Here is an 11,686-nt window from a genome sequence, read left to right as displayed (position 1 = left end):
AGGGGCTTCCATAGCCTTGGAAACTCATGACTGCTGCATAGGGAGATTACTGATGCCATAAACAGGAGTGTCAATTTGTGAAGTCAACAACAGGAGTCACTGTGCACTTACTCCTCATGTAGGATCTCTGTCCTTAATGTGCTGTACATTGAGACTTAATGCTATAACGAGTACTCAAACAGTATATTTCACTTTGTGTTTCTATGGGGGTGAAAACTGTTGAAATCTTTACTTAATGTATACTAAACTGATCTTCTGTAAAAAAAAAAAAAAAAAAAAAGAAATTATCAATTCCCAACTGACTCTCACTGGGATTAAACATGACAATAGGTCTGATCTGATTTCATCATCATTTTAAAAACCATCTATTATTTTTCACTTTATGTTTCTGTGTGGGAGCAAACTGTTGAAATCTTTACTTAATGTATGCTAAACTGATCTTCTGTATATAAAGAGAATCGAAAATGAATCCTCATGTGAATGGAAGGGGAGAGGGAGTGGGAAAGGGGAGGGATGCGGGTGGGAGGGACGTTATGGGGGGGAAGCCATAGTAATCCATAAGCCGTACTTTGGAAATTTATATTCATTAAATAAATGTTAAAAAAAATTAAAAAGAAGGTAAAGACAAGGAAAGAATCCTAAAGAAAGTGAGAGAAAAAATCAAGTTATGTAAAATATAACCCAATAGATTTCTCATCAAAATTCTTGCAGTCGAGAGTGGGATGATATATCCAAAGTCTCGATAGAGAAAGGCTCCCACCAAGAACATCGTGTCGAGTGAAGCTCTTTCCGAAGTAAAGGAGAAATGAAAAAACAGACGTAGCTGTTTGCTGCCTACAGAAATGCTCTTCACTTGTAAAGATATGCATATACTGAAAGTAAAGAGTTGGAAAAGGATATACCATGCAAATGGAAGCCAAAACAGGGAGGAGTAGCTATACTCATATCAGGTGAAACAGAATTGAATTAAAAAACTGTTTAAAAGGACATTATACATTGATTAGAGGGCTGATTCAGAATAAGATGCAATAATCATAAATATCCATGAACTCAAAACCACCCTGATCCATAAGGAAATATTATAGGCCTAAAGAGACAGCTGGACTTCAGTACAATAAGTGAGGGACTTCAACACTCATTAATGAATGAACAGATTATCCAGATAGAAAGCCAACAAAGAAATATCAGAGTGGAGCCACATTAGAGATCAAATGGATCTGACATTTACAGAAATTTCACCCAATAGGTACAGAATACACATTCTTCTCAGCACATGAACATTTTCTAGGATAATTCAATAGTAGGCCACAAATCAAGTCTCAGTACATTTAAAAAATAGAAACATACCATGTTGTCTTCTCAGACCACAAAGGAAAAAACTAGAAGTCAATCATAATAATAATAATAGAAAATTGACAAGTACACGAAACTTGAACATGTTGTTGAATGACCAGTAGATCACTGATGAAATTAAAAAGGAAACTGAAAATTTCATGAAATAGCTGAAAATGAAAATACAGCTTATCAAAATTGTGGGAGATGCTGGCACCGTGTTTATCTGGGATGCCAGCATCCCGTGTCAGATCACCAGACCGAGTCCCAGCAGCTCTGCTTCCAATCCAGCTCCCTGCTAAAGTGCTTGGGAAAGCTGGGGAAGATAGTCCAAGTATTTGGGCCACCTGCCACCCACATGGAAAATAAACTATCTAATGATACATCTCATTGACATAGAAAAACACAAACCAAACCAAACTCCAAAATTAGCAGGAGGCAAGAAATAGTAAGAATAAGAGAGGAAATAAATGAAATTGAAACAAAAAAATAAGACAAAAGGTCAACAAAATGAAAAAATTTTTTAAAAATAATAAATCAAAATAGACAACCTTAAGGCAGACTGACAAAGAAAAAAATGGAAGTCAAATAAAAAATTAGAGATGGGAAGTGGAAGTATGCTGTGGTGCAATGTGATATCACTGTCTGCGATGCCAGCATCGTATATCAGAGTGCCAGTTCAGGTCCTGAGTCCCAGCTGCTCCACTTCTGATCCAGCTCCCTGATAATGCACCTGGAACGCAGTGGGAGTTGGCTCAAGGGATTGGGCCCCTACCATCCTTATGGGAGACCAGATGGAGTTCCAGTTTCCAGCTTTGGTCTGGTCCAGCCACAGCCATTATGGCCAGTGGACAGAGTGAACCAGTGGATGGAAACTCTGTTTCTCTCTTCCTCTATGTCAAGTAAATAAACGAATCAACAATCCCTTTTAAAAAATGAACTTAGAGGTAAAACAGGAGACACTATAACTGATAACGCAGAAATACAAAAGATCATAAGAAACTGTTATGAACAACTAACTATACGCTAACAAATTATAAAACCTTGAAGAAATGGCTAAATTCCTGACCAATATTAAATCAAGAAGGTATGAAATTAGAAACAGACTCATAACAAGTAATGAGATTAAAGTAGTATTTAAAAGTCTCCCATTGGGGCTGGCACTGTGGCATAGTGGTCTAAGCCTCTGAATTCTTTATTTTTTAAAAGGTTAATTTAAAGATTTTTTTAAAAGTGTCTTTCAAATAAATAGAATAAATCTTTTTTTTAAAAAAAAGAATTCAGTTTTAAAGCCATCAAACCTGGACTTTTCATTGATGGGAGACCTGTAAGATTTATTTCTTTATTTACTTGAAAGGCAGAGTTACAGAGAGGTAGAGGCAGAGAGAGAAAAGTCTTCCATCCACTGGTTCACTACCCAAATGAACTGATCTGAAACCAGGAGCATCTTCTGGGTCTCCCATGCAGTGCAGGGGCCCAAGGACTTGGGCCATCCTGTACTGCTTTCCCAGGCCATAACAGAGAGCTGGATCGGAAGTGGAGTAGCCAGTACACAAATTGACACAAACTGGCAACCATAGGGGATGCCAGCGCTTCAGGCTGGGGCTTTAACATGCTGCGCCACAGCACCAGCCCCTTTACAACTGAATTCTACAAAACATTTTGAGAGGGATGAATTCCAATACTCCTCAGTCTATTAAAAAATATTGAAAAGGATGGAACGCTGCCAAAATCTTGAGGCCAGCATCACTCTATCAAAACCAAACCAAAGGCACAACACAAAAAGAAAATTACAGACCGATAACTTTAATGAACATAGATGCAGAAATTCTCAACAAAATATTAGCTACCCAAATCCTTGCTACGTCAAGAGCACCATACATCACGATCGATTTATCCCTGATTGTAAGGGTGGCTCAACGTTTGCAAATCAATAAATGTCTTCAGTCACTTCAACAGAATGAAGAACAATACCATATGATTGTCTCCCTAGATGCAGAGAAAACATCTGATAAGATTCAATGTCCTTTCATGATAAGAAAAAAAAAGTGACAGCTAAGTATAGAAGGAACACACCTCAACGTTGTAAAGGCTATATAAAACAAACCAGCAGCCATTATTGTGCTGAATGGCCTGGACAAGACAGAGGGGTGCACTCTTACCTGTTACTGGATAGCTATTGGAAGTGGTAGCAAGGGCAATTTTGGAAGAGAAAGAAAGGGCATCGAAAGTGGAAAGGAGGAAATCAAAATATTGATGTTTGTAGGTGGCATGATGTTGTACATGGAAAAAACTGGACATTCTACCCAACCAGAAAGCTGTTAGAACTGAGAAACTAATTCAGTAAAGTCACAGGGCTCAAAATCAACGTACAAAATCAGTAGCATTTTCATATGCCAATACTGGTCTTACCAAAAGAGCAATCACCTCCCACCTACTCACAGGGGGACGCTGAGGCCAGGAGAGTCTGAGATGCTCCAGTTTGGAGGCAGAAGAGGTGAGGCCTGGGCTGGGGCCCGCTTGGGCCAGGAGCTGGGGAGCAGAGGGCACAAGACTGCTGTTGACAGGGTTAAACTCGGCAGCTCCCACTGCCCTCAGCACAGCAGCAGCTCCGTCCCCCAAGAAACTCCTCCACATCGCCATCGTCTCTAACCTCTCAGAGTGTCAGCGTGCTAGAAATGCCTCCTTGTGCTCCCTGTTGGAGGTGGAATTGACCCAACATAAACACCCATTCTCACTGGTTCATTTGGTGGCAATTGGTACAGTCACAACACTGGGTGATGGCCGCCTTTATCAGCCCCAGCCATTGTTACCAACTAGAGGGTGGGGCCTCAAGGACCCCTTGCTTCCCATTCCCTTGACACACACCCCCAGCAAACCCACGCTGCTCCTGATCCCCTCCTTGGAAAGAGCACATTTTGGTCTCAGACTTCAAGACGCAAACTCTTAGCTGCCACATGAAATGCCTCTGTCTGGGGGTCCAGTATAGCTCCTTGGTCCCCTAATCCACCACCAGGACCAGTGGTGGTCCTCCGCCCGGATCACAGAGATGTACTCACTGAGCACCTCAGCTTCAAGAAAACTCCACTCACTGCACTGAATATGGACTTGGCCCAGGACTTGAGTGGGGCTGCTCAGGGTGAGCTAGCCCCTCCCCATGGCTGTTAGAACTCAGATGCGTCTTGGTGGTGCCAGCAGAGGGCGATGTAACCTCAGCTTCCGACTCGCCTCCAGAGACTAGGACAACTCCACCTCCCTGCAGCTTTGGGGAGGAACCCCATGGAGAATGCTCAGGGCAGATCTTTGGTAAGGCCAGGATTCCTGTGCTTGAGGATTTGCAACCCGCTTAGGTGCACTGTGCAGCCACAGGTTTGGGGTCCACATTGGGAGTCCCAAAGGAGTGAGCAGCAGTGGCCACCAGGGCACAGGGGGAAGGGCAACCCCCGGCTCAGAAGTCCTCACTTCAGGCAGCCCTGCCCCTCAGCTGAGCCCTGGAGGAGCCACACAACTGGGGTGGTCTTGCGAGGAGAGAGAACCTTGCTGGCAAAGGGGACAGCTGGAACCATTAGCCAATTTATTTATTTATAAAGTAAACTGAAACTTTCTCAAACCATGCCTAGGCCAGTCTGGTGGACACAATGGTGCTCAGCCACCCTGTCCATCACCAACCCAGGACATCTGGGCAATCTGAGACGACAGGACTGCCCATCGTAGCTCGGCTTCAGCTACTCTCTGCAGACCCAGAGCTGAAGCCTGCACATCTTACCGTTTGGCAGCTGATTTTTCAAAGAAGGTTGTTGTGGTGCAGGAGAAATGGAACAGAAACACCCCAAGTAGAATGAATGCAGCACAGCCCCGTATGCCTCCCAGCACCACACACGTGGGACTCATACTTGCAAGAGTAAAGAGCTTTTATTGTTGATGGCACTCAAACATCAGGGTGGGCTTGTGACCACAGCAGGGTCGATGCTCTCCTGGCTCCCACACAGGCCCCCTCCCTGAGAAGAAGGCAGGCGGTAGACTAAGCGAACACTAGAAAGACCCACCAGCCTCGCACTCACGTGGAAGTAGCACTGGTGCTTGATCTCAAAGCCCATGCCCTGGTAGAGGCTCAGGGCAGCAGTCTGCACTGTGGTAGTGTCAAGCATGACCTCGCTGTAGCCCCGGGCCCAGGCAAACTGGATGACCATCCTGACCAGGGCTTTCGCTAGCCCCTGACCCCGGTGCTCCAAGGCCACAGACAGATGGAAGAGCTGCAGCTGCTTCTCCCGCAAGGTGGGATCCTGCACGGGCAGAGCTCCCACCGTGCCCACCACCTGCCCCTCAGACTCGGCCACCCAGAAGCAGGAGCCACTCCCTCGCAGGTAGGATTTGGTGATGTCGGCCATGTCTGACTGCAGATTAAGGGCCACGTACTTCTTCCAGGGATAGGAGGCAGCAAGCCTCAGGACCACGAGGACGGCAAGGCTGGCCAGCAGTGCGAGGAGCCAGGAGCCAGAGAAAAAGAGGAGGACGAGGGGGACCCCAGGTAAGAGCAGGAGGGTTTGGGGCTGCCTCAGCAGGTGGCGGAAAGCACTGGGAATGTGCTCCTCCATCCCCTGGGAGAACAAGGCCAGGACACTTTTGCGGTCTCTCTCCTGGTATTTGCGGATGTGATAAGAAGCCATGAGAGATGTCTGTGTCTGAATGTCGATGTCCAGAGTGACAGCTGGGCGCCCCTGCACTCCTGCTACTGCCCTGGAGAAGAGAGAGGAAGCCACGTGAGTGTCCCGTGCTCCCAGGATCCTTGTACCATCTGTTCTGGCGATGTGACCTTGGCCACGGCACTCAACCTCTGTGAGGCAGCGGGCTCATCTGTACCACAGGGTACAGAATAAGATCTGAGAAGTTAACGCGCTAGCACATGTAATACTTGCACACTTGAAATCGTGTCCTCCGCCGTCATGTCTCATTTCCCTGTCATCTCCTGGCCACACTGGGCTGGACCATGCAGCAGCCTCTGTGCCCCATGCCCTGTGGCCCCCTCCAAGCCCATGATTGCAGAAATTCTGTGTCCCAAGCACCCCTTTCAGCACAGGCTCCTCCCTGATTTGTCCATGTTTAGCCTAATGAGAGGACATCGCCTCCAACCACCAGCACGGGCCCCAGGACTCCACCCTGCTCTCAGAGCCCCAGCCTTGTCCCCATCCCCAGCCTCTCACCTGCTCTCCAGAGCTGAGCGTGTGCAGCATGGCCTCAGACCCTCAGCCTGTCCCTGGCATCCAGGAGGGACTGTTCTGGGCCTGCCCCACCTCTGCTGGGTGGCCGCCTCATTGGCTGACACCTGGATGTTTGATAATCATCAACCATAGGGTCAAGGTGCTGGGCTGTGACAGCTCAGGGAGCCCCAGTCTAATTTTTTTTTTCATCACCAGGAAAGGAGAAACTCCTTGGGGAAGGCTGGCCACCATTTTTCCTGCCTTTGTTGAAATGGCACCTTTGTCCCTGTACACACTTGGAGACTGCAGCACTGGCGCTGTGTTCCTTTGATGGCTGAGCAGCAGGGTCCTTCTCTCCCTACCCAAGCTTTCCCTGCTCCAGGAAAATCTACCCTTCGCAGTTCCTGCACTCAGCACCCTGCATCCAGGTCCACTCCTTCATTGCCTCATCAGCAGTTGTGCCCGGTGCCCTCCTATGCTGCAGGTGTCACTGCTGCCAGCAATGCTGACAAGCAGGAGACAGGCAGACACAGACAGGATACTTCCTCCTCCACTCAACTGCTGAGCTACAGAAGGGGGCTTCCCTTGTAACCATGAGCTCACACCAGTCCTGCCATTCTGCCCAACCTCACAGATCAGCATCCTATTCTGTGGCTGCCTGTAGCCATGGGCACAGTGGATGATTCAAGCAAGGCCTCTTGTGGCAGGTGCCATGTGAGCTCTTGGGACACCTCAGACAGGCCAGCATCTTAGGGAGCTCTCAGAAACTTTGGGGTCTGGGGTCAGGCGGGCATACCTCACAGCTGGGACAAGGGTTGGGAGGCTGGGGACAGATGGCACCAGATCCTCCAAGAGAGTGTGACAAGACATGGTGCCATGACCACAGGACAAAGTGGGCCTGAGCAGGCAGAGTGAGGGGAGCTTCTCAGGCTGAGGACCCTGGGGCAGTGTTAAGACAAGACGTGTAGGGAATGATGGCTGATGTGGCCCCTCTCGGGGAGAGGAGGGCAGGGATCTGCCAGGCAAGACCCATGTCCAGCTGAGTGTGGATCTATCCCCAGAGTAATGAGAATCCCTGGATACTCTTAGAAATTGAAATAAGTAAAATATGTTATGCATGTTCCTGTTGATGGCTATATGCATGTGTGCACATGTGTTTGTTCTAAGGATATGTGTGTGTTCTGTGTGCGTGTGTGAGCTTAAAGGTATGTCTGTGGCTGTATGTGGAGAATCATGGCAGGAAGAAGGACTTGAAGCAGATATCCCCACAGGAAAATGCAGCACCAAGTGACACAAGTGCCCCCAGGTACCACAGGTTGCTCACTGCACAAGTGAGGCTGACCTAGAGGGTGCTGGGAATTAACCTGAACTTGCCCTGATTCCCGATCAATGAGCTCCAACACAGAGCCGAGTGTGTCCAAGCACAATGGCTCTAAGTCTATAGTTGCAGACATTGCTCGCCGTGTCACCCATGCATCCAAGGGCTGCTCTGCTTGAGTGGGGTGACTTTTCCTGTGTTCATAGAGGAGCCCTCAGGGTGAGGAGAGGGGCCCGAGTGGCAGCTGGTCCTCAGAGGCAGACAGGATCATGGCAGTCCCTCATAAAGATGTATTTTGAGGCTGAAATACATACAGGCATTAAAATTAGTCTCATGGGAGCAAGGATTATGAAGGAGTCAGAGATGACAGCCAGGCTTGAGGCAAGAGCACCCAAGAGGGAGATGAAGAGAGACCAGTTCTGCAAGAATTGACATTGCCCTATGGACATTAAAGCTGGAAGGCGGCAGCAGGGGCTGGGCTGGAAGGTGGAGGCTGCCGACCCTGATCTTTGGCCTCTGAGGAGGCCTCAAAGTGAAATTTAACCACCACCTAAGTGGAGATGCGTCCCTGGGTGTTTGTCACATGCTTTCAGCATATCTCAGCAGTGCCCTAAAATATTTCAAAGTTATGCAAAGTTGAGCCAGGAGGCCTGAGAAACAGAGCTCCAGGCTGCAGGTGCTGGTGGAAGCCTGGCTAAATTAACCTGCAGGAACCCAATTCTCACAGCCATGGGCAATCTTTTTTTAAATTATTTTATTTTTTTACAAGGTGGCTGACTAGAGAGGCCCTTCACTCACTTCAGCCACAGAAAAATGCCAGAACACAAGGAAGAATTGAGTTCCAGGAGACAGACTGAGGGCAAACGTCAGGAGCGAAGCCGCGAGACCCGCCGACAGCACAGACTGGACCGCCAGCGCCAGAGCAGAAAGCCCCTGCAGCTCGCGCGCCAGCGCCAGGCCCGGCCGCCATCTTGCTGGGAAGGTGAGTGGAAAGAGCGGGAATCCCCCCCACCCCCGGAGTCTAGAAAGCCGACTGGGGCACAGAGCGACTCCTTTCCGACCTAGCCTCCCTCTGCCCCCAAAGCGCCAGACCTGTGCAGCTGTGGTGTGGCCGCTGCTGAATTCTGTTCAGAGGTAGGGGACAGCAAGCAGCCATCTGCCAGCAGAAGCCCCCAGGGCCAGGGCCAGGGCCAGGGCCAGGACGCACTCCTGGGCAGCGAGCAGGCCCGCTGCACCTGGAAGTGGCGGAATTTCAGGGCAGGAGTCCAGGACAGCGCAAACTCGCCCTGTGGAGGGCGGCGGGGGTCTCGGGCGTTTCCCTTTGGCTTCTTGGGGCACCGCGCCAGCCAAAGCCCATAAATGCCTCCGTCTCCAAGGACCAGCCCGAGGCCGCCTCACTTGGTGTCTCTTAGCGCACACAGCTGGGTGGCCAGGAAGTGGTCCTCGTGTGCCCTGTGGGAACTGGAGGAGGGTCCTTCTGTGCTGGCAGCTCAGTGACTGTTGCTGTGGGTGCTGCAACTGTGGGTGCTGAACAAATCTTTTCTTTAAAAGAAAAAAAAAGTTCTGCAGAAATAGATCCTGATTTGAAGTAAATCTTTGAAAAGCCTTGAGAAAGAATTCAACAATGATCTTATGGAAATTCAATGAGATGCAACATAGATGAAGAAAACAATACCTAATACGAGTGGGAAATCTAACAAAGACTTGGAAGTCATTGTTTAAAAATAAGTTTTTGAGCTGAAAAATTTCTTTTTTTTTAACTTTTATTTAATGAATATAAATTTCCAAAGTACAGAATATTGATTACAATGGCTTCCCCCCCATAACGTCCCTCCAACCCGCAACCCTCCACTTATCCACTCCCTCTCCCCTTCCATTCACATCAAGATTCATTTTCGATTCTCTTTATATACAGAAGATCAGTTTAGCATACATTAAGTAAAGATTTCAACAGTTTGCTCCCACACAGAAACATAAAGTGAAAAATACTGTTTGAGTACTAGTTATAGCATTAAATCTCAATGTACAGCACACTAAGGACAAAGATCCTACATGAGGAGTAAGTGGTCAGTGACTCCTGTTGTTGACTTAACAAATTGACACTCTTGTTTATGGCATCAGTAATCACCCTAGGCTCTTGTCATGAGCTGCCAAGGCTATGGAAGCCCCCTGAGTTCACTGACTCTGATCATTTTTAGACAAGGCCATGGTCAAAGTGGAAGTTCTCTCCTCCCTTCAGAGAAAGGTACCTCCTTCTTTGATGACCCATTCTTTCCACTGGGATCTCAATCACGGAGATCTTTCATTTAGGTTTTTTTTTTTTTTCCCCCAGAGTGTCTTGGCTTTCCATGCCTGAAATACTCTCATGGGCATTTCAGCCGGATCCGCATGCCTTAAGGGCTGATTATGAGGCCAGAGTGCTGTTAGGACATTTGCCATTCTATGGGTCTGCTGTGTATCTCACTTCCCATGTTGGATCATTCTCTCCCTTTTTGATTCTATCAGCTAGTATTTGCAGACACTATTCTTGTTTCTGTGATCCCTTTGGTTCTTAGTCCTATCATTACTATCAATTGTGAACAGAAATTGATCACTGGGACTAGTGAGATGGCATTGGTACATGCCACCTCGATGGGATTGAATTCGAATCCCCTGGTATGTTTCTAACTCTACTGTTTGAGGTAAGTCAGCTTGAGCATGTCCCAAATTGCACATATCTTCCCTCTCTTATTCCCACTCTTATATTTAACAGCAGTCACTTTTCAGTTAAGTTTCAGCACTTAAGAAGAATTGTGTATTGATTACAGTATTCAACCAAAAGTATTAAGTAGAACAAACAAAAAAAATACTAAGAGGGATAACATATTAAGCTGCTCATCAACAGTCAGGGTGAGGGCTGATCAAGTCACCGTTTCTCATAGTGTTCATTTCACTTTAACAGGTTTCCTTTTTGGTGCTCAGTTAGTTGTCACCTATCAAGGAGGAGCTGAAAAATTTCAACTAATGAAATAAAACCACACTATTGAGAGCTTCAGCAACAAAATAGATGAAGTGGAGGAAAGAATTTCTGATCTTGAGGACAAGGCCTTGAAATAATCAAATTGACAAAAATAAAGAGAAAATAATTTTAAAGAGTGAAGGAGGCCTATGAGGCTTTTGGGATACCATTAAGGGAGTAAATATTCATGTATCATAGGTACCTAAAGGAGAAGGAGGGAAAGGGCACTGAGAACCTGCTGAACGAAATAATGGTTGAAAACTTTGCATGTCTTGGAAGAGATATGAATATCCAGGTCCTGGAAGCTCTGAGTACCTCAACCAGACAAGCACGAAGACCTCCACAGCATACTGTAGTCAGAGTTTCAGAAGGTAAAGACAAAGAGAGAAGCCTAAAGAAAGTGAGAGAAAAAATCAAGTTATGTAAAATATAATCCAATAGACTTCTCATCAAAATTCTTGCAGTCGAGAGTGGGATGATATATCCAAAGTCTCGATAGAGAAAGGCTCCCACCAAGAACATCGTGTCGAGTGAAGCTCTTTCCGAAGTAAAGGAGAAATGAAAAAACAGACGTAGCTGTTTGCTGCCTACAGAAATGCTCTTCACTTGTAAAGATATGCATATACTGAAAGTAAAGAGTTGGAAAAGGATATACCATGCAAATGGAAGCCAAAACAGGGAGGAGTAGCTATACTCACATCAGGTGAAACAGAATTGAATTAAAAAACTGTTTAAAAGGACATTATACATTGATTAGAGGGCTGATTCAGAATGAGATACAATAATCATAAATATCCATGAACTCAAAACCACCCTGATCCATAAGGAAATATTATAGGC

General features: G+C 46.8%; 1 protein-coding gene across 1 annotated transcript; it reads right to left on the bottom strand.

The window, feature by feature from the left end:
- Window positions 1-5,225: 5,225 nt before the first annotated feature.
- Window positions 5,226-5,999, bottom strand: LOC138848582 (putative N-acetyltransferase 8B). Its single transcript, XM_070068920.1, has one exon. It carries the CDS (start codon window positions 5,997-5,999, stop codon window positions 5,268-5,270), a length of 732 nt encoding a protein of 243 aa, XP_069925021.1. The 3' UTR covers window positions 5,226-5,267.
- Window positions 6,000-11,686: the final 5,687 nt, after the last annotated feature.

This window comes from Oryctolagus cuniculus, chromosome 2 (assembly GCF_964237555.1).
Source record: "Oryctolagus cuniculus chromosome 2, mOryCun1.1, whole genome shotgun sequence".
NCBI lineage: Eukaryota > Metazoa > Chordata > Mammalia > Lagomorpha > Leporidae > Oryctolagus > Oryctolagus cuniculus.
This window is presented reverse-complemented; position numbering and strand designations above follow the sequence as displayed.